Here is a 27,781-nt window from a genome sequence, read left to right as displayed (position 1 = left end):
ACTTTCAGACCACAGCAAATGTGTTTGTCATCCACATAATTACAGCCTAAAATTCGCCAAAATCGTACTTGCTATCCAAGGTAAACAAAATGTTCATAAGTCTAACAGCTAAAGTGACGCCAGTTTTGAACTTCAATACCTATTTAAGAAAGTCTAGAATGTGTACTAACGCCACAGTCTAAACTATGGCTTTATATTACTGTATGTTTCTCTTTTTTTTCTGAGAGCTTTGTGTTTTCATGAAAATATACTGTACTTGGAAAGACAAGCAAGCCAAACATTACAAAGACTGCACGAGCAAAGCTTGGCAAGCTAACAGACTTGAGCCATTTTTGATTGCTCAAAATAGCACCACAGTCTACGGTTACTATTTGGTGCAATGCATAGGTTAGCTGTCTGTAGGCTGGAAGTAGTAAGAACAAAACCAGACATTGGCTTTACAATTATGTTAAAATATCACGAAGAACCTAGAACTAATGAGAAGTTCTCATTATGAATAAATCAGACTTGATGGCAATGTGTAGTGGCTTAAAAGATTGAGTCTGCTGATCAATTTTGAACATGTTTTCTTTGAAACAAACAGAAAAATGAAGAAAACTTTGAATGCTCACTACAGAAGAAACTGTAAAGGATGAAGTAAAGTGTCTCAGAGATAATAGAGAAACTTTTAAATGATGAGAGGAAAATGACTGCTGTATTAAATAATAATAAATAGAAAAAATCTATATTACAAGCACTTCACGCCTTAAGGCCTGATGTTATTCTAATAATTGTACTTGGGAAAAACGATGGTGTTATTCAGTGACCACTAACAAAAGTCTTCCAACTGTCACTCAGAGGTGATACTAATTAACTGGGAAATGCTAATATAGCACCTATAAATAAAAAAAGGTCAACAAAATTGAACCAAATAATTATAAACCAATATGTCTTATATCTATGTAAGGTTAGTATGAAAATTATCTTTAGAACTAAATTAACAGATCATTTGTATAGCAATGGGATTTAGAGGACAGGCAGGATTTTGAAAAGGTAAGTCTTGCTTAATTAACTTTACATAGTTCTGCAAACAAGGTTCAGTCAGCAGTTATCGTTACAGAACCTATGATATTGTATGTCATAAAGTGCCTCATGAGAGTCAATTGTCAATTGCAGGAAGTAGGCTTAGAAGGAAATGCATGCAGAGCTTGATGAAGATGCTTGTGAAAAATGCAAGCAGAATGTTAGGATATACTTGTTGTAAACTAAGTTATGGAAGCCGATAGCCTGTATTTGTTCATGAAATGGCTGGATGAGAACCTTGGATCAGTTTATAGTTAACACATAAATATTTTAGATGTGCTGAATGGCTTCCTTTTGTTTGAAGCCTTTCTTGTGTTGTGTTTTGTACACTTCAACATTTCAAAAATATTCTCAGCTGAAGACCGAATCATTACCATTTCAGTGAGACACTGATATTTTTTTTACATCTCAACACACCTCTTTCACTTTGAGTTCAACAAAATTATCCTAATTTTACCAAATTTTCCATTGATATTTTAGTAGATTTCCCTCTTCTCTCCTTTTACAAAGGTGCATTTTTCACAGAAGAAATGTTCTCAGTGTGAAAACTTGGTTTGGGTGTACTACTGTACCAAATCTTAGATGTACTGTAACATGATGCTAAATCATGGAAGAATCCTCAGTGAATCCTAATGAATTCTTTGAATGGGAGAGCAAAGACAGTGCAGTTTGATCAGCCTGCAACACTCCATATGAGGATATATCCATATCCCCAGGGGGATAAATACAGTAAAGTAATTTGAACTGACTTGAATTTTGGCGATAGTACTGTATGAATAGGTAAAAAATCTGTATTTGCTCCATAGCTTGGAAGTAGGAAAATATGATCATGCTTAAAAATAGCAGCTGTTTAAAATGCTGAGAATTACTGGCTTTGGATGGAAAGACCATTTAAAACAAATCCAAAAAACATGCCTTTTCACAGTTATCTGCTCTTATGTTTCAAAATGTCTTGTCTGTGTACTCAACCAGATTTGAAAAGAAGAGAGCTCAGCCTGGGTTCTAGACCATTTACTATTTATTGTTGAAAATGAATACAAATCTAGATGTGTCTCTGTTGAGTAAAATTCTGGATGAGGATGTTTAGTTCTCTTTGATGTATATTACAGGTAATGTGTAATGACAGAAAATTGTTTTTTGTGGGTTTTTTTTGTAAGCTCATCCTATAACAATGGAAAAGACTTGTGATCTAGTAGTGTGAGAGCAGAGCTAATTTTTTTTGGCTCTGTTACATTTTGGCCTCATCCTCTTTGGCACAAGTTCAAAACCAATAACAGCACAACTTTGATCTTTCGGCTAGTAAAATACTGTATTCATTCTAGAAATCTATGCTTCACAGAATATTTGACAGTTTTTAATTTTAAACAATAATATCAAGTTAGGTAGCCATTTGTAAAGGTAACCAGCTATCAAAGTATTGAAAAGAGTTTCTAAAGATAGAACTATTTCTATACCTCAAAATACAAATGTTTACCATGCATTGTTCTGATAAATGGATTGTATGCATACCAAAATCGTTTTTGATGCTAGACCTCCTCATATCCTATTAACATATGTACCTCAATTTTATCCCTACCAACTTTCAGCTGTGAAGGACACTTCATGAATGAAAGTCTTTCATTTCAACTCCACACTTCTTGATCCCCAGCTCAAGCCCCCTGTAGAGAGAAAGCCATGAGACCAACTATTCATCAGAGTTTTGACATTTCTCGTCAGACTTATAGATGTTATCCCCTTCTCCTCTGTTCTGCACTCTGTGAAACATGCTTTACTGCTTAACTGGTCCCAGTAGAACGATAAGATATCAGTTGACTGCTCATTGCATTCAGTTTGGGGATTTGGTTGAGTTCAGTAGCCACGGCAAAGAGGATGTGGGGAGATATTAAAGTCAAAACAGCTATTGAAGTATGCATTGTGAGTTGCTGTCTGGAAATGGCATTAATATTCAATCTGCAGATGGCATCTGTCTGCCCTCAATACTTAAAAAGAAACTTTATCCCTCCTTTGCTCACAAAGGCTGTATTTGATGAGAGCTGAAAAGTCTGGAGAGCATAAGCCTTTTTGTTTTCCTTAGTTGTCTGTGTCTTTACTCTGGTTCAAAACATAAATCTCCACTTCCCCTGCTTCATACAAACAAACAGGAAGTCTCAGTATACTGGAGGTTTCAATATGAGTGATTTGTGTAGCTACTGGTTCACAGCTGAGGCAGATGTAGTGCATAATACCTTTGATTTCTTTCACTTATCTTTTTGTAATTAACCCCAAGATCCAATTCTCCAAACTATCTTGCAAAAGAGTTAAAACAATCATGTTGTGCACAACAATTATTTGGATTTTTCTAAACTAAAAACTGTTTCCTGACTTCCACTAATATATACCCTTATTGCACTTTAAGGGATCTGATACTGATGAATTTGATACTTTGAATTGTGCAGAAGAAGATAACAAGATAAAAGAATACGTAACATTAATTTTTCATATTTACATATAGTACAGAACCTATAGTTTATTGTTACTAAGTAACATTTTAGTAATGAAGGTACTATACAGTAAGTATATTACTCTAATGATTAAGCCTGTCAGTGACCACAGTGCATTCCACTGCATGCTACTGAACTATAGCAAATTCAGCTTTGACCCGTGATAAAATCTTGACATGCATATTTCTACCATCACCTATTCTGAATGGGGGTACCTTCTAAAAGATTGCTCCAAAATCATGGTAGCATTATTTTAGTAGAGAAAATGTGTACATACCTACAGTATTTATTGGTTATCTTAGCTCAAAGGCTGACAGAAATTTGTAATCTATAAGACAAAAATTGTACAGTACTTAGTCATTACCTGGAGCACATTCTTGGTATAAGAGTTTCAGCTATTCTTAAATTAGTATAAACTATTGTCTAGTATCCTGCTTGTTTTTAGCTCATGCCCCCAATTGATTGTTATCATACAATAAAATTCTGCCCTTCCTTCATTAACTTTCTTTTCTTTTGTTACATTTTTAATAAACAAAACGAAATTGATATTTATGTTTACATGTAATGTGTTCTTCTTCACTTCAGAGTGTAGTATTAGTGAAGAAGTATGCAAAGCTAATAAAAATTGCACCATCTTCATTGTACTATATAATGTTATCAATGGTGTTTTCGAACATCCTGTATGTTTTCAGCTTTCTCCTAGTTCCTTGTGGTGTAGGATGGTATTGAATACATTTATCTTTTTTTGTGCATTCAGAGTTGATCTGAATTACAGGCTGTCCTTCATCTAACGTTAAGGCTACTATATCTATAGTTAAGGCATGTCTACAGGAAGATATTCTTAGCTATTGTTGTGACTGTAGGGCATTTTATTAATTTGGTAGGTGTTGCCTCAGGCTTAGCATGTATTAGGGCTTGCCAGGTGTCCATACAGACTTGACCATTTTAAGAAACCCGCATGTACTCTCAGGTAATAATTCCAGAACTTGCATATGCTGGATCATCATAACAAGACTGTTAGCTCCACATTTCTGTTGGGACACTTGTTTTCTGTTGGAGAGAAACTAATATTAAATTAGGTAGCCATGTATTTTTAGAAATGTTTTAGGGAGTTATTTGTATAGAAAACTGGATGTAGAAATCAGTCCTCTCTTGTGCTCTCTCCTCATCTCGTTATCTGTTTTAGGGTGTATACAGCATATGGGGTATACTGTATATACAGAGAGATCTCTCAAAAATAAATATTAATTGGATATTTTTAGTTTGATAATTTGGGGTTTATGACATGGAACCCCATGTTGGAGGTAATGCAAGTTAATAGATGAGATTTTGAAGCAAAAATATTTTTAAGAAGCTACCAAAAAATGTACTACTTTTCCTTTTAATGAGAAAACGGTATTTTATTTAATTTGGCAATATACTGTATTACAGGAAATTATGTAATATCTAGAAATGTTCTGTATATTACTAATAAATTAATAGTACACAGAATTTAATTTTATTACTCTTCTTATTTAATCCTTTATCACTAATCATTTGAATTATGCATATTTTTGTTTTAAATAATGAAATTATGGCCTTTTGGACTGTAAAATATGGTTTACTTTATATTCCATATTATGGGAATCCTGAGCTGATTAATTTCTGTTGGCTCTATAGAAGTTTGCGATCTGACAGCAGGTGTATGGATGACAAATGACTGGATGTCAAAATTATTTAGAGTTTGACTTGATCTCACTAATTTCCGAAAAGAGTTTCAGACTTGGCATACACAGTAAAATGCAATTCCTGTTGTGCCAGTGCTGGCTTTCATGGTCTGGTAAATATCTGAAGCATATTTAACTTGAATATGATCAACTAAAAAGGCATGCTTGTAAAAAAAACAGTATTATTAAAATGAAAGGCTATGTGCAATTTGTACAGGAGTCAGTGGCTCTCAAAAAATGTAGGATAGTTACTTTTCTTCTTTCTATAGTTTTTTTTTCCCACTGCAAAGTCTTGTGGGTGGGTCTATATTCCTTATAGCATGCGTAAATCTCACCTTTTGAGATGGTGTAAAAGAGAGAGATCAATGTATCTTGCATGACTCCAAAATTTTAAAATGTGAAGAGACCTTCTGTCCTTCCTGGCTAGGAATCTCATCCATGTTTGAAGTGTTGCTTGTTTTATGTTTCCTGTCAAGATGTTTTCAAACAAACTGTGCTGTTTTCACCTGGGCTTCGAAAGGCCTACGCAACAAGTTACAACATGCTATCTGTTTCCCTCTACTTATATGAGCTTCTTTATTCAGCTGTTCTCAGATATGACCTTTTGGCTGCACTACACACACATTATATACAAAATAAAGTAGTTCATAGAAGTTAGACATATCTGTTTGTGTCTTGTATTTCAGCTAAAGTTTTAATATACAGTAATCATGCAAATATATATTTATAGTCATTTCAAAAATTCTAGCAGAGGATTTGTTCCGAAAATGTTATAAGAAAACATCTAAACTAAACGATTTAAGTATTGTTTGAGATATATTTCTATTCGGTCTGAAAAATAAAGCTAAGACTGAAATGCTTCCCATTATAAAGAAAGAATTATATGTTAATATCCTTTCACAGTATAATCTTTAGTAAAGTAAAGATGTAATGTACTTATTTAAAGCATGAATAGAACAATACAGCATTTAGAAATGAATCTGGATTTATGATTAATAGTAAAAGCTTTAAAATTGTAAATAGTGTTAAACAGGACATTTTTTCAATTCAAAGTAATGTTCAGCATTGTAATGGTCTGTAAATTGTAGGAGTTCTGAGTTTCATTTATATATGTGTGGTAAACTTTTATTAGTGAAAGTCCTAAATACATGTTCTGAATTCCTAGATGAAATAGTTTATGGTAGGGATGATAGAGTGATTTAATTCTCAACATTATTGTTGAGATTTGAGTTCATAGCTAGCATTAATCCCTGCCTACTACCTGTTTTTTAGGATAGAAATATGGCACAGTTTGTCATGGTACAGTAACACCATTCTACCATCCCCACTGCCACCTTTAGTGTAGCAGCCCTTTGTTTTGTTGTAGCTGGTTTCACACTTGTTCAACCTTATGGTTAGTCAGTCATCCCTCAAACCAAGTGGGTTAAAGGCATATACTGTATATCTATAAAAGCCTTTTCTTTTTCTCAGTTGCACTGTTGGTGTCTATGTGTATGTTCCCATTTAAGCTTTGTGATCTTTATGTAATTTAGCTTTCTTTATATGAAAAGCTTTAAATTAATACAGTATGCTCTTTGGCAATGCATACATATTCAGTGACGCATAGAATGATTATGGAATAAAACTCTGTTTTTAAAATAGAATCAATTCTACTTTCTCCTAGATCTGTATAATGGAAACTGTAATACTATAAAATAAAAAAGGCGGTTTTGGCGACAAGTACAACTTACTTGTCTCACTCGTATATTACATTACATTAGTCATTACAGTGACTAGTGAGCAGGAAGGGCAGCTTCATGACGCAATTTGTCCAACTCTCGCTCTAGCTGGTGGTTTGCGACTGTGGTAATCATACAGTCCTTTCACATAGTTTGCGATTTTGTGCTTAATTCAAAAATTGTATTCTTCTCTATATCGTCAATGCATTTATTTTGTTACAGAGATATTGAGAAATTGGGACAGTAGTTCTCCTTAAACACTTTTAAGACTGTTTAAGACTTTTTGAGCTAAATGCAGTTTAAAAATTTATCTTTAAGCTATATTACAACGGAAATAGACCAGTGCTACAGTGCTACTGTATGTAAAGATATTCTCATTAATGGGGAGATTCAAATCTAGTAGTATTACAAACTGTATTTGAATCACACCTATTCAACAACTAAAATCTGGTTATTGTGAGTGAGAGCAAGATTATTTGGCCACCGTTCTGACCTGAAATAAAATATTTGTAGCTCTTTATTTAGTTCATTATTAGAGTAATTTAAGCTTGCTGTGTAATGAATCATTTTCGATCTAATGGTCAATTCAGTGGTTGAAATCATTTTTATGATATGAAATGCACTCTTACGTTTTTATTCTGATTCGCTTGTGTGATTCACAGAAGATTCTGGCTTCTTTGTGACTTTATAGACAGTAAATGTACATGAATGAATGATTACACAATGAAATTCCTGTTTTTCATTTAAGCTGATGTCACACACTTAATACTCATGTTTTTTTTAACAACTAGCCATTCAAAATTTTCACCATGTTGTTACGTTTGGGAACCTTGTCCATGTGCATTACACAGTCCAATATTATGAACTCCAGAAATAATCTGAATGTTGGCCATGTTTATGACAGATAGCCAATGAATATAAAAACGATCTATATGTCATTTACTTAATAAATATTAGACTTTTAAGTGGGTATTATCACCTTTACCTAGCATATCAAAGTGATTTTCAAGTAAGGAGCTACTTACAGAAACACAATTAAAACATTATGTTTCCATATGTTTCTTCACATAACCCTTAACAAACTTTAAACATTGATCATTTCAGGGTGACATACAACAGCTGCTGATTGTGGCTGATCCCAGAGCAGCTTATGACTACTGTGAACACTACAGCCCAGACTGTGAAACTCCTCATCCCAATGCTCCCCAGGCTCAGGAACCCCAGGTGGAGGAAGAGGTCAGTATCTAACTAAGGTGTTTACTTAAGGGAAGAGTCTCAGGAAAGACCACTGCTGTCTTTTAAAAGGTACTGCATCCAGTAAAGCAATAAAATTAAAACAGTCATAACATGTAAATAAGCTAATTGTCTGCTTTTCATTCTATTATGATTTCTGTGTTTATTGTTGAACAAATAATTTCATTCACGTGACACTGACTCATATAATCTTCTTAAATTGGTGTTTTTTTGTTATCAAACTGTTTCAGAAAAAAGACCTCTCAAAGCAGGTTGCCAAGATTCATATAATGAAACAAATAGCATTGCACAGGGAGACTAAAGAAGTGTTATGAACTCAGTCATGTGTGCCTTTGATGTACTTCCCAGAGATGTTTCTACATCAACAAAGTTAATTTTTTAACTCTAAAATATTATTTTTTTCCTTTCTCAGTACAGATTATATGGCAAATCTACAGACAATAAACAGACAAGAATAAATACACATCATATTACAATAACACATTAAAAAAGCAAAACCAGAGTTATTAATACTTGTCTTGATTGATTTCTGGAAACATACTGTATAAATAAAATATTCTACTGCATTAAAGCAAATGTATTGCAAAAAAGCAAAAGTTTTCGCTTGACAATTTCATAAAAACATCTGTTTGTTCATAGTAACAATTATAGAAACAATGTTAATAGTGTTTGATTTTCCATCATGGAATCTTGGAACTTGATTCTTCAAAACAAATGTGTTGCCATTCCCTATATTAAATTGAGCGTTTTAAAGTTCATATCAAAGCCAAAGTTAGTGTTAATTCACTAACCTCTGAATGAATCAAAAGATCAGTTTGTGCTTGTGCATTTGCTTGATTGCATTCAGAATGGCTTTTTTTAAAGAGTACATTTTAAAGGGTGTAATGTGACAAAATGCAAAATATACAATCAAGAGAATCTAAGAGAGTAACCTGTTTTACCATTATAAGAAGTATTGTCTTGTCTTGTGAGATTCTAGATTTTTGTGAATTTTTTTCCAACATATTGTAGTGTTCTGTTGCGATTTTCCAGTGGTATTTCACTAACTGATGAGATCACAGTGGAAACATTTCCTTGCCATGAAGACAGAGCCCATTTTCTTCTTGCTAGTGATTTATTCCGTTAATGACTTTTGCAGATTGTCCGTTACACAGAAGGAAATTGTAGACGCATAATCTTTAGAGCTCCTACACAGCCAGCTTGAATTGACTTCAATTAGTAGATAGTTTCCTTAACTTAAAAAAAAGAATATCTTAAAATGATTAATTTATTAAATAATTCAATTATTTTTGTCATGCCTGATTTAGATATCTGCTTAAAAATAAACATTTAAAACCAATGAGTTAAATAAATATCGATTTCTTGTCCCATGCTATTATTTTTTGGAATTTGTTGGCAAAATTATCTCCAAAACAAAGGAATTCATTGCAATCTTCAGTACATTTCATCTGCATACAACACTGTTGTTCAATGATTCGTATAATGGTATTTTTTTAAAACACGGAGCCATTTTTATAAGTTGTTATCGTTTTCTGACCTTAGTTTTGCGTTTGATGATGTGATACAGTACACCACCACATGCTAGACTGACCCTTGTTAGCATATGTCAGCACAAGTGTTTTTATTTCATTTTTGGTTTGTCATTTTTTATTCCACCAGCAGACCTTCTATATTTCATTCAGATATTCAGCTCCTCTCCACAAACGCTTTTGGCTTCACTCACACTGTAACATAAATTTACTCGCTGCCTTCTGTTTGTTTTGTTTTTTTTCTCCAATACAGCCTTTTGTGGCTTGAGGAAAGCAGCCAACTCATCAGCTTTTAAGTTGTTTTATTAGCTGAGCAGCTGTATTGGGACTAACATTTATCCCTTTTGATGGATGTAGAGATATCAGGGTTTTATTGCCTGTTAACATCATTCTCAATTATTTTAACTGCTGATTATCCAAAACTATTCAATTCTGTAGTTCAGACAAGCCCTGCATCAGTAAATGGGATTGCAGTATCCTTGGTTTCACCCAACTTGGCCACAGGGGTAACCCCTTCAACTAAGGTGTCCATCCCCCACAAGTAAAGTGACCCAGGAGCTGCTGCATAGGCATAGAATGGGGATCGTGGAGGTTTGCTGAGCATTGATCACCGGGGAGGAAAGTCTGACTCACATTTATAGTGATGTGGTCACAGGTGATTGGCAGGAAAAGGAGGCTGCTCTTTCCTCCAAACATTTGTTATTAACTACATTAACAGGTCAAGCTGTAGAATTTAATCACCTAAGAATTTAAGAATCCATTTTTATATTAAAAGCTGTTCACTGGATAGGAAAATCAATTTTACGTTTTCTGTAGTTTGTGATAAAAAAACAACTGGTTTAATATGTTACTAAAAAGCAAATTCAGCAATTTGAAGTGAAAGACAAAAAATCATAATCCAATTGACCATTGTTGTGAGATCATAAACTGTGCTCTATTAGTTAATATGTACATTTTGCATTCCGTTTTAGCCTTAGAAAGTACAATTACTCTTTGACCATAATATGGCCACCAAAGTGTTATAAAAGTCCTTAGTTGGCTCAGATTTTTAGTTTCGGTATACAGTATGCTGTAGAAAATGCAAATAACAAAACTCATTGCCGCATTGGCAAAACTGCTTATCTTGTTCTGTGTTCCAGGATTGTCTGGTATTATTTCTGTTTGAAGTAGAGGAAACAGAAATAACAAAATAGACAAGAAGGTTTAAATGCTTTACTACTGTGTTTAACCCTTATTGCCATGACAACAACAGCTTGATTTGTGCAAGGGACAGCCCCTCTCTAAATAAAACTAATGCTTAAGGACACATTCATTGTTGTAGTTTTTTTTTGTTTGGAACATTAGTTCAATCTTAAGACAAGTCTAATAAACCTTTTTATGCTTAGTTTAGCCATAACGCTTTGCCACAAGACAAATAAAATAAAAGTACTATGGGATTATTGTGATGAAATCCAACATTTCTATTTAAGAGCCTTTAAAAACTCAACAGATGCAATTGATTCCAGCACTTAGTTGTGGTATTTTAAAAACCTCTCAGTATATACTGGTACATAAAAGTGTTATTTAATTGTCTCAAAGACTACTAGTCTTACTAGTCTTACTTAAACTTAAATATATAATAAACATTAATATGCAGTTCATTAAAGTCAAAGTTGGCATTGCTGGCAGTAATCTGAGTTTAAGAAAGCAGGGTCTATCCCATTTCTCTTATCTGTCAGTTGTATCATTACTATAAGACAATTTTCCATTTTCATTATGTGGCTTTCATCAAAAATAATATGTTAATGAAACCTGTCTGTACAGTATACTGCATATACTGTAAATAGATATATATGTATATTCAAATATATTTAAAATTGGTTCTTAAATCCCCATAGGAAGCAATGGAGATTTAGCTGCCTAATGTTCTGATCACAAGGATCAATGTCATTTTTTATATTTTCCTCTTTCAGTGGATTTTCTAGTTATACTTTCAAGCCACTGTATTTAATATGATAAAGTGATACAAAGGCAGATAAAAACCTGCAGTTTTCAGTGAAAAACGAGAATAAGCATTTGGAACAAGAAAAGCTATAAACATGCCATAGATCTGATTGATAGAGTAAAGCAAGGCAAAATGGAAACATGCACAGAACAAGGTGCATAGTGCTTTCTTAAACAAGGAGATTTGAACCAAAGCAAGGAGATTTGAACCATATGAACTTGCTGTATTATTGATGACTTAAAACTGTCCTCAAAAACAAGCAAAGTGTTTAACAACTAACAGCACGTCAAAATGTCTGACAACGGGTACTGACGACAATACAGTATGTCACAACTGTTGTGAATATGACATGTTTGACCACCTTTTCTTCAAAAAAGGTTTTTTAAAATTTGCTTTTCCTAACATTTCTGTGCTTGGATTTTTCCTTTTGCGATCTAGTACACTACTACTGATGACTTAGTAGATTACAGTGAATTCTATGACTATGGTGGAGAGTTATATGAAACTGAGATCCCCCCAACTGAAGAGACTTATACGCAACCAAAGGTAAAAATAAACACTGGCCTGTTTGTCCTGTGGTGTCTCGCTGTCACTCATTGTGTGAACCCCCCTCCAAGAACACCGCCACTGTGTGTGGTCTTTTCGTGTCTTCTGTCCATCGCCCTTGCTTTACGTCATGCTGAGCCTCTCTCATTTTCTGACTGAAAACAGTTCGAATTTCTCTTTCAGGTCAGAAATACCTGGAAGGTAGAGGTGCTGTTTATTCATGTGCTCTAACATTTCCCTGGATACGTGCTGCTTCTCCCATTTTTCTTTCTTCCTCATTTATGTTTATTTCCATTCCATCTTTCGCCCACGTTTTTTCAGAAAAAGAAACCAAATTCCTTCAGCAAAAAGAAGAGAACGGCAAAGCCCAATAAAACTAAGGACAAACCCCTAAAGGTCACAACCAAAAAATCTGAAAAATTAGCCGCTAAGAAGAAGAAAGTGATGCCTGCAACCCCAGCAAGATCATCAGTCATACTAGGGGTAATGATAGATCAGACAATCAAGATCTTCTTATGGCCAAGATGGGAAGATCTCTGATAATAGACTAAACTCTGCCTAACCCCCTTAGATACACACAACCCTAGATGACACTAGAGCCTGGCAAATAACCGGAGTTCCTCTTACATATGCTTTTTCTATTTTAATTCTTCCTTTTGTTATTTTGTTTTCTTTTTCTTTCAATGTGACATGAATTCAGCTAAACAATGTAGATGAAGATTACTATACACCTGACAATGACTTCGGAATTGTAGAAGGTTTTCAAACTCAATCTCCCACTGAATCAACTGGACCAAACGAGGTAAATATGCAACTTTTTTTTTTATTAAACTGGGCAGTGCTTGAAAAGTTAACCCGACCCAGGCTGTAAGAATCCCCTCTAAGAAGACGTAAGACCGAGGAAGTTGACGGTATGAAAAGACAAAAACAAAACAATTCAATGTAATTGTTCTGTGCTGAATAAGAAGATGACTCCAGCAGTGGAGCTTTTTTACAGTGAGTTCTACAAGACATAAAGCTAAGAAATGCATTGCTGAATGGTTAGACAGGACATCTTGTTTTGAGACAATCCAGGAATTAATTCAAATTCGACTTTACCTGTGTAATGGGTAATCCTCACAACTAAATTCATATTTTGGCTAAGAGCATTGTAATATGACAAATACAGGAATGTAATATTTTCAAGAAACTGGCTATAAAAACACATACATTAAAATTCAGGAGACATTATACATTAAAAAGATATTATGAATTGTACAGAATGATGTAAAAGAGCTTCCTAAATACATTTTCTAGCTTTATGTTTTTTTATGTTAATGATGGGTAAGGCTGTATGAGGTATTTAGCATTTTATACAGTAATTTTTTTATCTGTAATGTATGTTTTAATTACAGAAACCATATTAATAGGACGTCTTAAATACAGCTTAATAATTATTATTGTCCTTGTAAAGTCTGTAATGAACAACTTGGGTAGATGTTCTAAAGAAAACAGTCTTGGAGACAAATGTTAGAAGATCACCTCAGCAGGCAAACTGATGTATCTGACCACCCTGTAAGCTTATATACAGAGAAAACATGTCAAAAAACAATATTTCATAGCACAGATGGAGACCTCTGGTGGCAAAAAGCATCAGGGTTTGGGAATTCATTGCTCTGCTCTTTTAAACAGTGATTAAGTACATTTGGAATTGTCCTGAATAATAAAAGGAAAAAGAGTTCTGTACACATATCCTGTTCATGAACTGCCAAACGATACAATTTTACAACATTCTCTCCAAACATTAAAACGGATATAGCACTGTATCTGTAACTTCCAAAAGTTACAGTTCAATTTTTTGTTCTGTTTTTCTCTTTTTGACTTTCTAGTTAAGTTACAGCCTTACCTATGATTCACAATATCAATAACAGACAAAGCTCTTTAGAAGTAATTAGAATTTGTAAGTATGACCAAGACTACCTAGAGCTGAAGTCTGCCTTCAATTTAAATAATGCTTTAGATGCATTTTAATGCTTATTTATATCTTGTAAGTATACTGAAATGAGTTGATCAAATATGAGTTATTATTAGTTTTTAACTAAACTTTGATCAGTGCATTTCAGGCACCCTTTCTGAAAGTAGAGGTCAATCAACATGCATTTTTGCTAACTCAAGCTGCAAGGATGTAATGTGACTGTTGTTTTTAGGCAATGGTACAATACAGAACTGTGAACATTCTCTTTCAGGTTCTGGACAAGAGTATGTTCCTTTGAAGAGCTTTTTTAAAAAAATGCACCATTTTTTCTCTTTCTCTGTGATTGTTCAGACTAGCTTTGTGTATTGCATCTGGTGTAGGCAAGTCAATAGAGAGGTCAAAAATAACATTACCTCTGACCCTTGAGATGCACTAAACTTCAGTAATCTGTTGATTTATTAGTGTGGGAATGTGGCAGAAGTAGAATACTGCACCAAACCTACTTGAAACCTTATAAGGTTATCATACTTTAGAGTTAAATATGCTTTGTTGTCCCGCTATAATTTAGTAAGTTTCTTAAACATTTTATCAGAATATATACATATTGAGTTGAAAAAAGTATGACACATAGTCCACTTAGAAATTACTAGTTAAATTCAGTGCAATTTATATGCTGAGCATTTTGATATATGCCAGTTTTGTATTTTGTAAATAAATTCTTACCTTATGGAATTTAATGAATAATTTGTACCGCATTGGCAATAGCCTGATATTTCACTTTTTGTTTTGAATTCAATTGAAGCAAAATGTAATATTTAGATGAACAGAATTATTTTTTTTAACACGGTTTCAAAAATGTTGCAATCAAGTAAAGGAGTAGTAATAAGTAGTAAATAGTTACAATAGGTTCTGCACTGTGAAAGGTTATTAGCATTAGCATTGCTAATATCTTACCTTATTCCTATCACTGTGTGAACTATGAGGAAAACAGGTTCAGTTGTTTAATTAATACCAAGATAAATGCAAGATAAAAGCAAAACCCAAAATAATTTATTCCATACCCCTGATCATTAGGGATCCCAAATTAAAGGGGTAATATTCCTTCAGTTTTGCAGCAATTGGTGATTGCTTTGAAAAAATGGTGCCTTATGCAGTTACCATGTGCAATGAATTAAATTGCACAGGAGTAACACATGTTGCTACTAAACAGCAACATGCCATTGTGATTATAGCAAAACTATTGCACATTCGATTAAGAAGTAACTGCTCTACATCAAAATTAAGGTGTTACTGTTCTGCAGTCATGAATTTGTTTATGCAGACTTTCTTAATTTGCAAAGCTTTGTTTGAATAGTGAATGCTCTAACTGCTTAACTAACAAACATATTCCTTCCATTGCGATACCATCTGCTACATTGCTTGGAATAGAATAAGGCTGTTGAAGAGGAATATTTTGACGCATATGTAACTGGAGTGGAGAATGGTCTGGAGCCAAATATCACTGAGGAAACGGTGGAAATCAAGGGGACAGTGGATCCAGGTGCCAGTGAATATGAGTTTAAGGAGTATGACCTTAAAGAATATGATCTTAAAGAAACTGAAAAAAACTATGATGGGTACTATGATGAATATGAGACAGTACCTACTGTTGATGAGAAGGATACCTTTGGGCCAGGTGTTCCTGCAGAGACTGGCGTCACAGAAAGCAACGTAAGTTTTTTTTCCAATCCTGCACTACTGGGTGTGACTGTTTGCATTATAAAGTAAGGATTCTAACCTCAAAATGTAGAACTCAGACACTAGCAAAACACAATGACTTCTTTAGTTTCACCTTTTTGTTTATGATGTTTGCATTTCCATGGAGATAAAATATCAGAATGATATTGGGGCCACATAATTCAGACCCACAGACTGGCTTATTGTTTCTGAGAAATCTTTATTTCAATCCGTGAACACGTCAGTAAATGTGACAATATACATTTGTATATTTTTTAGCACATTTTTATATCATTTAAATAGAATATTGTGTAATGAAGGAAGCTGTTCGTTTTATAATTTTATTAAAACTTCATAAATGCATTTAAAAACAATATTACAAAAATTATACACAAGCACAAAATGTAGAATAAATTGGAACTGCTTGAAACTTGTTGTCTTCACAAAGCAGATAAGTAAAATTGTAGCATTATGTTAATTTAGCATTAGTTGGAAAACAATGTTATTATGTAACAATTTTTTAATGCACAAACCTATATGATGACAAGTCATGATGCTTTCTATTGAAGTTGCACAAGTACTTCCAAACAAAATTAATTATGAAAAACTAAGCATGAATAAAGAAAAGGACACCCAAATGTTATTCAGACCTTGGATAATATCATATAAACAATTTCATTTCCATTATTGTAAATGTATCACACTCTATGAAAAATGTCATGGAGACATTACTGTTAATTTAAACCTTGCTGAAAATGCACTCCTCCCTCTACACTTCATCCTGGAGTTTTCAAGAGCATTTTGTCAAGTGTTTGTTTCACATATGGCTTCAGGGCAGATCACCTATTCCACATTAAAGATCCAGCTGTCAGTGACATACACACCCTCCCACAGAGGCTTATAAAATGCTGCAATATTTTAGTATGTTTTCATACCTTTTTTTTGTGGAAACTGTTTATGTTCCATCTATCTGTACTCAAACCTCAAAGTTGTTGATAAACATTGACAGTGCGCATATTTTGTCTTATTTTACTGTGATCATTATAAAATATTCAGTATGGGAGATTAGACCATATCATATTCATATCTGTTATACACTAGGCTTTGATGATTTAAAGCTCTCTCGCCATATTCTGTTGCACTTTGCAAGACTTTTGGGATGATGTAAATACCACTTAAGGTGGGATGAGTTATCTTGCCGGTCTTGGGTTTTCAACATTCAACAAAAAAGATCTTGAAGACTCAATAGCTTCATTCCTAAATATCACTCATGTGAGATGATTGTAGATATACAGTAACATAAGCTCTGAAGTTGAAGTTTTGTTCCTGTTACTTTGTACTTCATTCTTTCAGGATGGTTTTCACATGGTCTGACATTGTTAGCTGTTACAGACAAGTTATTATCACTTTAAACAGGCTGGTTATTAATATCTTGACAGTATGCAATAATGTAATAAAAGAAATGCATATAACAAATATCTGCTGAACTACTGAACATTGAAAATGCTTATGAATAAAATGGAACAAAATTTATATGCATTTATATTTTCACTGCAGTTATTGAAAAGTGACATTATGAACACACTGTACCACTACTTATTCTGAGACTGCATAAAAATAATATTAATTAGAATTATAATCTTGAGGTTCTGTTTCAGTTTTACATTCTCTGGTAACTTAATACAATGACAAATAATAAATGCTTGTAGTCTAATTGGGTAAGCAACTCACTACCTTAGCTACCTTTGTCTGTCTCTTCTTCTGTCAGCCTGTCTCTTTCTCTATTATATCTTCTAACACTGTAATTATACGCTTATGATATGTACACATAGAAAATCAATATTTTAATAAGCATATTAATTTCTCCTTGATGTGCTGAATGTAGACAATTTGTCATTGACATATTTGTAGGTAAATGGCGGAGGGTATTATGGAGAAAAAGGAGAGAAAGGTGAACCAGCAGTCATTGAGCCTGTAAGTTTTTCTTTTTTGTAAGCTGTATTTCAGATATAAAATGTTAGAAATCTGTATTACCTGTGCAATAAAATGTTTAAGGCATAGTAATGTGAACCTTGACTTCAATTTACGTACTTTGTGTTTTGTATTACTCTGTCACACAGAGAGGGAGAGAGCAAGCACATTTATAAGGGGGTTTAGTTACTGGTTTAAACCCTGTATTTGATTATTTTATGTGCACACCCATGTAATACTTTCCAGTGATTTATAACTTGCTGTAAATACTATTATGTCTTAAAGGGAATGCTTATAGAAGGACCCCCAGGATTAGAAGGCCCTGCTGTGAGTATCAAATTTGTTTAAACATTTATTACCAAAAAATGCATCAACCATTTTGTATATTTTAAAATGATTAAAAAAAATATTTGGGGGAGAGCTTTCTCCTTGGTCTGCATTTCAAGCAGAGCGGAGACAGTAAAACAATGCTTTGCCATGCTTGTTTGTGTGTTTTTTATTTGTTCATGCAGGGATTTGATTTTTGTTCTGTTTTCTCAGGGTCTTCCAGGCCCCCCAGGTCTACAAGGTCCTCCTGGCCCTTCCGGAGATCCTGGTGAGAGGGTAAGGATTCCAATGAGAACCACAAACTCTTGACAAGTCCTCAGTAAGACCTAATGGAGGTCCTTATCTAATGCATCACTTCCTCTCATTTGATAGTACTGTGAATATTGTTTATATGTTGCTGAATTGTGTCTGCAGGGAACTAATGCATTAATTATGCTGGCTCATTATTCATAAATAGAATAATAACAATATAGCAGTTTATTTATGCCCATTAAAACTTACTACGTTATATACCTTATGTCAGTTGAAATACGTTATAAAAAACATAAATGTTTCTAATGAAAAATCAGTGAGTGTACTGATACATGTAACATTTTGTGTATCGATCAGCTGACCCACTGTAATGATCTTGCCTAGTTATTTTACATTTTGTGTCATACCGTTCGAAACTGTGAACTACTTTATGGTAGACTTGTGCATCTGTCATTTTGCATTATTTCTATTCTCTTTCATTAATATATAAAAGCCATGCAGCTCAAAAAGCAATAGTTAAAAACCACTATATGGCAAATCATTCCACAAGTAAGCTTAACAGACGTCTTCAGACAGCTAAGTACAGTGTGACATGGAAAATGTTCTTATAATTCAAGGAATAATTGAAAAAATAAAATACACTTAAGGGCAGTGAGAAATAGGATATTGTAAATATTGTTTTGATTTTCCTTGTACTGATTTCTTGGAAGTTACTGGTTTTCTCTGCTTATTATTGAGCTCATTCACTCACATGACAGTCTCAATGGCCAGATATGCTCATTAAAAATGTTAAATTCCTGGAAACATTTATTCTATGAATGTTGAAGGGCCTTGAAATGTTTATAGTTGATTGTTTGTGATCATAAGTGTTACTAAAAGCTGGATTACTGTTTGTTTTCAAAACTTCAGTTATTCATTCATCTCTGGTGGCTTACCCATTTAAAAAGAGTACACTCGGGACCAACAAAGAAATCAGATCTTCTCACACACCAGCTTTTTCGTGCACACAAACATAAATTTTCGTTCTCGGTCATATGAACACAAAATGCAATTACATTGTTTAAAATGAGCATTTTATGCTTACAGTAATTGCAAGGAAGTAACATCATATTTTAAAATACAACAATTTCATTCTTTTTCGGGGTCAGGCAGGAAAAAAGTCATGTGCACTAGATGGCGCTGTCTACAATAAATTCCTGCAGAACAATGACCAATGAAATGAACAATAATACTAGTATTATCTGACCGTAAATGAGGAACAGATGAAAAGCAGTGCTTTGAACATATATGGTAATTCTACTACTTCTATTTACCCAAAACACTATATTATTGTTTTTGCTAAAATATGCATGATATCAGCTTGAACTAATGAAATATGACTAACCAGTTTTTGAAAGGATTATATTATAAATCAGCTCAGTATCATGAATTAAAAGAAATTCCTGGAACTCTGATTAAATCCATTTTGGAGAATATTCTCCATGGAATAAAGTCAGAAACCCTGCAGTATAATACATTTGCGATTTAATTAGGAAATTCTTTATACAAACCTTCGTTGAAGATTTAAAAAAAGTTCAAAAAGATTTTATTAAGTAGTTATGGTTTGAACAGGATTACCATTTTGCATTAGATATCGCTAAGTTTTTCTGAAAGGTATAACACCTTTTTCTTCAGTTACTTAGAAAGCAATGGGGATTTAAGCACACCTGTGCTTTGTATATAGGGTCCCTAATGTTTGTCTTGTATTTGGGATGATGTATATTAACAAATTAACATGCATAATTACCATGAACAGCATAGTTGTACTGTTAGACTGTTATATTTTCCTCCTTAAATACCCATCCAATAGGATATACAGTACAGGGCTGTGGAATAATTTTAATTCTAAAATAATTTTATATAGGAATAGTTTTAAAATAAATATTCAAGCTGTTCTTTTAGATCTCGTACAATTAAAGCAAATCCTTTTAAAATCCCCTATTAAGAATTTACATGGTTTCAATTAAATAGTACTTACTGTACAGTAGTAGTCATGTAAATTAATTATCCACCACAAAAGAAACAAAGTTCCTCCAAAGCCCTCCAAAACAAACGTGCCCTAATTTCTTTGGCTTTCTCACTTCTCCAAGGCTTTGAACAGTATGTTTTGGATCAAACTTACTCTTCCATTCTCCAAAAGCCTTTATGGTTATGAACAACACCTTGTATGAAGGATTAGGAAACATCTAAATTAGATCATTTCTGCTTTAAAATGTTCTGCTTAATAATGTGGATGATTACATGCCTTGACAGTTTAAACATTTCGGAACACATAATTGTAACAGTCAACATCCTTCTAAAGAAACCAGACTGTTTAAGGACCTAAATACTGAACTCGAATGTTTCTACTGATGAAGTCATTCATTTCCTCTTTGCCCTTTTTTAAGGATATCATGATTTTATAATTATATATTGATTTTTAAAATGGGTAGTGAGCTTTAGCCAAAAGGTACAGTAATATCCTCAGGCTGTGGAGGATGCTTTCTTCAGCATTCTTCTGATACTGTAATGAAAGCATTCCTAACTCTAAGAATATTTGCACGTTCTTAGAGTTACCATGTGTTCTTGCTCTCTCTCCTGATGCATGCCATTGCCTGGCTTCTGTCAATCGTGTCAGCCTTTCAACATGATTTATTGTTTTCTTTGATAGGGTCCTCCAGGCCGAGCCGGTCTCCCAGGTGCTGATGGATTACCTGGGCCTCCAGGTACCATGCTGATGTTGCCAGTAAGTTGTTCATACTTTTTCTTCACTGAACCGTCTCATGTGACATTTGAAAAAAACAATCAGTTTCTCGTAATAAAAACGAGTTCAAATAAAGCACAGCGAAAAGGAAGACCTATTGTTTGTTTTAACAGAGGACTGCACAAAATATGCTTTTTGGAAATCGTGACAGTGTGTTTCATTTTGAAATGCGTGGGAATTTATGTTGAAAAACGACATTTTCAATGGATCCATTATCAGAAAGCCTGGGAAGGGTTGAGATAACCCAGAACCTGGCCCAGATGCCTTCTCTCTGGATGGGACACCAGTCCAGTAAAGGACTGTGGAGAAAAGGACAATTTATAGCCGATAACCAATGAAAACCTAGTCGGTATATCTTTAAGAGGTGTGAGAAAATGGGAAGACCTCTAGAAAACCCCTGCAAATGTACAAATGACACACGTGGTGCCCCAGTCCAGAATATCACAGGACCCTGTGAGGAAGCAGTGTAACTGCTGTGCTACCATGCTGACCCGATTTTTGACTCATCCTCTTTCAAAGAACTGTAATGATCTGCTTAGTATAACCTTAACTGTTATTTTTTGTAGTTTTCCATGAACTATGTCCTCAGGCTCAACGAATACCGAAGCCTTAAAAGTCCAGTTAAATGTGAAAATTAGAATCGAGATTGATTTAGCCTTTGTCAAAACAAATCCTCATATGAAGACTCAAACATATGTGTTGATGGATCTTTTTTGAAGGGATGTGAAATACTTGAATAGTACACTATGGAAATCAAAGGATTTGTTCTTCTAGATTTATTTGGTTTATTTTGTTAACAGTTCCGGTTTGGTGGGGATGGTGAGAAAGGACCAGTTGTGTCGGCTCAGGAAGCTCAGGCTCAGGCTATTCTTTCCCAGGCCAGGGTAAGTGCTGCGGAACAGTAGGAAATGACTGCCAAATGGTTTTCCACTTTAGACAGCTGTCTTTGAAGTGCTATATTGTGACTCAGCATGCCTATCTGTTTGGACAGATGCTGAAGATAGTTAAAAATACTGCAGGGGTTCAGCCCACATACTTTTTCAATGGGACAGGTGTGTGACGTTTAGTAGCACAAAGACAGTCAAGAACTTCTGCGCTGAAATATTACTCACTTTATTTCTGATTCTTCTCTCAGGAAATCCTGACACATGCAGAAAAAAATATTTAAAACAGTGGATTTGCCTTTTTCACCAAGATGCTTGTTTTGAATTTTAAATGAAAATTGAAGGAACAACACTGTTCTTGTTAAACATACTGTATGTGTTTCACTGACCTTTTGCGTGCATGATGACCTAATGACCTACAATGTCAAGGGCTTTGGTTAGCTTGACAGTAACCACTGTGTGGTCAGACATTCTTATTAATGCCAGTCTAAAAATATCTGAAGTAGTATCGCTCTGAACAGATGCATAATTTCACATTTGTTTAAATATAACCCTCTAGCTTGCCATGAGAGGTCCTCCAGGTCCAATGGGTCTCACAGGAAGGTCTGGTCCTGTGGTAAGTTTCCACTGCTTTATTTTTACCACAAAATGGAATAAAACTCAACACTTTTCCTACCCTAAAATACTGCCTCAAACATATCTTGCACAGACAATGGGTTAAATGTCCTCTAAAACATTTTTGCTAAACAATGTAAAATGGATGAATATGTGTTTGTTTACACTATGAATACAAAATATTATATTGCTTTCAAATTTCACAGTTAATACTGTAACACCAAATTTGAAGAAAGAATATCAGGTTATCAGGTAAAATAATGCAGTCCTTGCACATTGTTTTTATGGTTCGTGTGAGACCCTAGTATTTGCTTCTACAGAGTAACTCTCACCATAAAAAGCTGGCTGCCTCTGTAACTTTGCTATCTTCCCATTTATCTCTTTTCATGGTTTCCATTGCCAGCAGACCAATTTACAGTCATTAACTCTCTGGTGGTTTAAAGACAAGTAAACACTTGTCTTTCCATTGAACGGGAAAGGAAGGCACATCTTTGCCTCAGCACAATTTGCTGAAGGCAATCCTGGACTTTTATCGTGTTGGACAGGGATTTCAATGAAAATTAAATGTCAGTGTTCTATGAAGTTATTCTGGATTTACCATATTGTCACTTCTCTCTTTTATATTCAATACAAAACACTTTTACACAGCAGACACATCAGTTGCAGGAATATAAAAAAGTCCTGTTTCTAAGAAAAGGAGTAGTAGACATGTCAATACTTTACTCTTAATACTATTGTGAACATAATTTCTTGCATAATTCATAAGGTACAGTAGGAATGCATTCTCACAGAATAAGAAACAACCAGCAGTGGAACAGAAACCAAAGGGTAGAAGTGGAAACTAAGGGGATGTCTATTCAGAACTCTGATTCGATAACACTTTTGTACACAAAGGTTTTTTGGCAGCTTGGTAAAGCTATCCAGACATGTATGCAAATAGAAAGGATGAGAACCTTGAATCACCAGCAACCAGCAACCAAACAGGCTTTATGGCCTAAATGCCTTTAACAGTAAAATAACTTAGCAGACACAGGGCACAATCCTGATGGGTCATTTGCACATTCACTCACATTTGCATACTGGAGGTAATTCAGAAACACCAATTAAACTTAACGGGAAGCATGTTTTTGTGCTATGGGAGGAAACCAAATTACCTTCAGAAAACCCACACAGACATGGCAAGAATATGAAAATTCCACACAGAGGATCAAGGATCCAAGAGCTCTGAGGCAGCAACGATAATCACCACACTGCCCTTAAGTCATTATATAATTCCTATGTAGGATACATTTATGCTTTCATATCTTAAATAAGTAGGTGTCAGCTGGCAGAGGAACAATTAAGAGGGCAACCATAGTGCCCTGAGCTATAAGTTATATCTGGTTGTGCTAAAAAACACAGAGCATGTTATTTTTTCATTGCTTTGTGTGTAACCTGCTAATTAAGAATGCCAGACTACATTATATGAAGAAAGAAGTGATATATCAAAAAGATCACCAGAGTTTCCATTTAAAAAGCAGCATTCGGCATATTTAAAGTAAGATGGCTGGCAACAAGTTTAAAAATGTATAAATCTGAAAGCGTATGCTCTTCGGGAACTTCTGATTATATCAGAGTATGAATTGGGTTTATTTATCTTATAATGTGATGCGAATGGCATTGAATAAATGTGTAAATGAGCCCCTTTACCACCTCACAAAGTCATTAGTCTTTTCTTAATTTCTGAAATAGCTTGATCAATTTAAAATAAAGTGGTGCTAAATAGCGAAACATGACTTCAATGATACATTTAGCTCTATACCCTATGAAATGTTTATTTAGAACTTATATTTTTTGGGGTAGTATTTTTGTTTTACAGAAGTGAAATGTGTAATTAGGCTTATTTGTTATAATGATAAAAATCAAACCTTAATAAGAAAATGGTTGCTTCGTACAACTGGCACATGCTGTAACTTGCATTGCCACATTCTGTATGTTTGTTGTACACATCTATATTTACTACACAATTAGTAGGTACAAGTCCATTTATAGTTCTTTACAGTTCTTTTAGCTGATGTTAAAAGCTATTCATTTATCATGTTAACGGCATTAATATCTTTACATGCCAGCTTTCCATTTTAATTCCTTGACTTTTCTCTTATCTAGGGTCTTCCTGGGTCTCCTGGTCTCAAAGGTGACGGTGGTGATCCTGGCCCTCAGGTAAGCTGGAAAAAAAAACAACAGCACAAGATGCTCCCAGGTTGAAACAAACTCCATGTCAAAGGTGGATCAGTCTTGGAACATCATCAAAAACACTTTTCAGTTTTTCATGTTGTCAATATAGCCAAATCTTGGTGGATGCCTTCATGCGTTCATCGTATATAAACCTCTTACCATAAAAGTAAATTGTGAGGTTTTAAAACTGGTCCTGATTGTCAGGTGTCAGGTGATTTACTTGCTCAAAGTCACATTCATAAGTGGTAGCTTCAGCAACACAGTAAAAATGTACTTCTTCATTCAGTATTCTTGTTCTCTTTTGCTTGATGACTTCATGACTCATCAACAAACAATATTGTATATTATAACACTTTCCTAGTTATACTCTTTAATACATGAAGGAGAGCATTAGTGCTTATATTCTTGTAATGTCTTAAGAGTTCCATTATTGTAACTATGTTTTACCATCTGTAACATCATGGGAGTGAAAAGCTCAATATCTCCTAATTAAAGATTTTTATTTGTAGACTTCTTAATTCTTTTGGTACCATTCTTGAAAACTATGGTGTATATAAAATAATGACAACCACAGCCACATACTATAAATTGTTTATTAAGGTATTTTATTCAGGCAGGGGATATCTCACTTTAAAACAACATTTCTGTTCAAACCTGGGTTGTGTCACTGGGATTTCTTAAACACTAACTCCCAACTGGCAAAGCACAGCCAGGATAGGGGCTGGAATTATTTGGCCAGAGTTTTTTCATATTTGTGGCAAACAGTGACTCTTGTGACTAATTGCAATTACACAACATCCAAATATAAAATCAATGTACAATAGAAATGTACAGTACACTGCTATTGATATGCTCCAGAGTAGTATCGGCTACTTGCTCAGTATGGTCCTGATTCCAATAGAACAGAAATAACCCTGATTTACCCAATATTGTTCATCTGAGATTCATCACCTATAGTAAGGGCTGATGGCCTTGCCTATGTTTGAACATTAATCATGAGGAATATATTTATCTTCAGTCTGACATCATATTCACCATACACTGTAGTATTTAATGCCTGTTTTGCTGTGCTGAACAAGAAACAAATCTCAAAACTCCTCACAATGTATCTGGTGCTAGCTACAATACAATTAAATATTTCTTGTTAAATGTAAATGGGTGTTGTCCAATATTTTGTTCTTCCCTGTGACCCTCCACATACATTAAGTGACATTATGTGCCACAGCTACTGTATGCCAGTAGACAAAGGATATGGAGCTCCCCACATACGTGTTGTTACTGTCTTCTAGAGGAGGACAGACCATACCTTACTTTCACCAGTAATCCCTCTAACCCTGTTGTCAATCAAATGAAACTTCCACAGTGGATGTCTCTGGTGTCATCAGTTCTCCCCCCTATAGAACAACAGCTGATCATGACTCTCCAAGGCATTGCATTCTTAAAGTGCAACTGGATTTAACTTTGAACATATTGGTGGCACAAAAAGAGATGTGCAATTCTGTGTTATTTAGGCTTTTACATACAGTATACCAAACTTATACTGATATCTTGCAAAATTGGACTCCGCCCGGACAATAACTTTATGGCTTCATAACAGAAAACATCATGCATTCACATAAACTCTGAACTGGTGGGTTTTGCAGTATGCCAAGTGGATTGCTTCATTCCTTTTGGGTAATTCAATCCAAAGCTTTCACTTTTTACTTTTTAATACAGTGTTTTCTGTTTCATGTAACTAATGCAATCACTAAAAAAGCCTTCTCGCAAACAAGAACGTTTTCAGGCTAGACTTAAAAAGCCCAGATTTCTTTTCAGGTGGTGTTTCAGAGGTTTGGATAATAGCGACCAAAAGCCCTGTTACCTATGAAGTGTAGCCAACCAGTGGGATAACAGTGAATTTACAACATGTATGGTCACTTGTTTTATTAAGCGCCTTGGGGCCGCCTTGTTGTGAAAGCTGCTATATAAAAATAAATTGAATTGAGATTTTAGAATTTATAGTTAGAGAATTTAGAGTAGAATTTAGATTTAGAGAATTTAGAGTAATGAGCAGTAAACACATAACTTATCATCTACAGTAGATACTGGGGAACCTAACTATGTAGAACCTTAAATGTAAGCAGGAGGTTTTTAACATTAACTCCAATCCTGACGGAAAGCTAGTAAAAAGACTCCAAGACAGGAGTGACATGATCTTGCGTAATCTAGTCAGGATTCCTGCCTTCGAGTTCTAAATGTATTGTACTGTAACTTAAATACATTTTCTTTATAGAAGGGGACCCACTTCATCTACCATTGAAGTGTAGCATCTACCTGGATGACAACTGGCAGCAATTAATTACCAGCAGGTGATTTATCTATTTGCTTTTTTTAGGGCCCAAGGGGTGTTCAAGGTCCCCCAGGTCCAGTGGGAAAATCTGGCAAGAGGGTAAGTCCAGACATTTTTGGAAATAAGAGTGCTTTTTACCACGCTGTTGCGCTGATGTATTAAAAAAGTCACTTTAGCATAATTAAACCTGAAAGTAAAAGTAGCATTATTTTCTATATCCACAGTTTCACACAAATGAGATTATTTAATATACATTTTAAAGTTGATAATACCACTGCTATTTGCAAAATATAACTTCTTGATGGTTGTACACTTACTATATAATTGTGTCGCTTTAATCAGTGAAATTGGAAATGTGTTGATATGTTGCATAGATGCCAAAAGTGTCATGCCATTTTGTACCATACGTACATGAATAGGTTTGTTTAAGGGCATAAAGTTGGCCAAATACAGCTTAA

At 34.4% G+C, this 27,781-nt stretch overlaps 1 protein-coding gene across 7 annotated transcripts in view; it reads left to right on the top strand.

Annotated features, from left to right (window-relative positions):
• col11a1a (collagen, type XI, alpha 1a) overlaps positions 1-27,781 on the top strand; it is a 106,435-nt gene that overhangs the window by 15,108 nt on the left and 63,546 nt on the right. Inside the window, exons 5-17 of one of the 7 annotated variants that reach the window (XM_069194116.1) lie at positions 8,071-8,202; positions 12,172-12,279; positions 12,601-12,762; positions 12,980-13,081; positions 15,662-15,943; positions 17,861-17,923; positions 18,206-18,247; positions 18,461-18,523; positions 21,189-21,263; positions 22,082-22,165; positions 22,725-22,781; positions 24,926-24,979; positions 27,369-27,422. In XM_069194116.1, coding sequence (XP_069050217.1) covers positions 8,071-8,202; positions 12,172-12,279; positions 12,601-12,762; positions 12,980-13,081; positions 15,662-15,943; positions 17,861-17,923; positions 18,206-18,247; positions 18,461-18,523; positions 21,189-21,263; positions 22,082-22,165; positions 22,725-22,781; positions 24,926-24,979; positions 27,369-27,422 — 1,278 coding nt within the window. The remainder of the gene's footprint in view (positions 1-8,070; positions 8,203-12,171; positions 12,280-12,600; positions 12,763-12,979; positions 13,082-15,661; positions 15,944-17,860; positions 17,924-18,205; positions 18,248-18,460; positions 18,524-21,188; positions 21,264-22,081; positions 22,166-22,724; positions 22,782-24,925; positions 24,980-27,368; positions 27,423-27,781) is intronic. The other 6 variants (XM_069194117.1, XM_069194121.1, XM_069194118.1 and 3 more) reach the window with 6 other exon arrangements.

This window comes from Lepisosteus oculatus, chromosome 9 (assembly GCF_040954835.1).
Source record: "Lepisosteus oculatus isolate fLepOcu1 chromosome 9, fLepOcu1.hap2, whole genome shotgun sequence".
NCBI lineage: Eukaryota > Metazoa > Chordata > Actinopteri > Semionotiformes > Lepisosteidae > Lepisosteus > Lepisosteus oculatus.
This window is presented reverse-complemented; position numbering and strand designations above follow the sequence as displayed.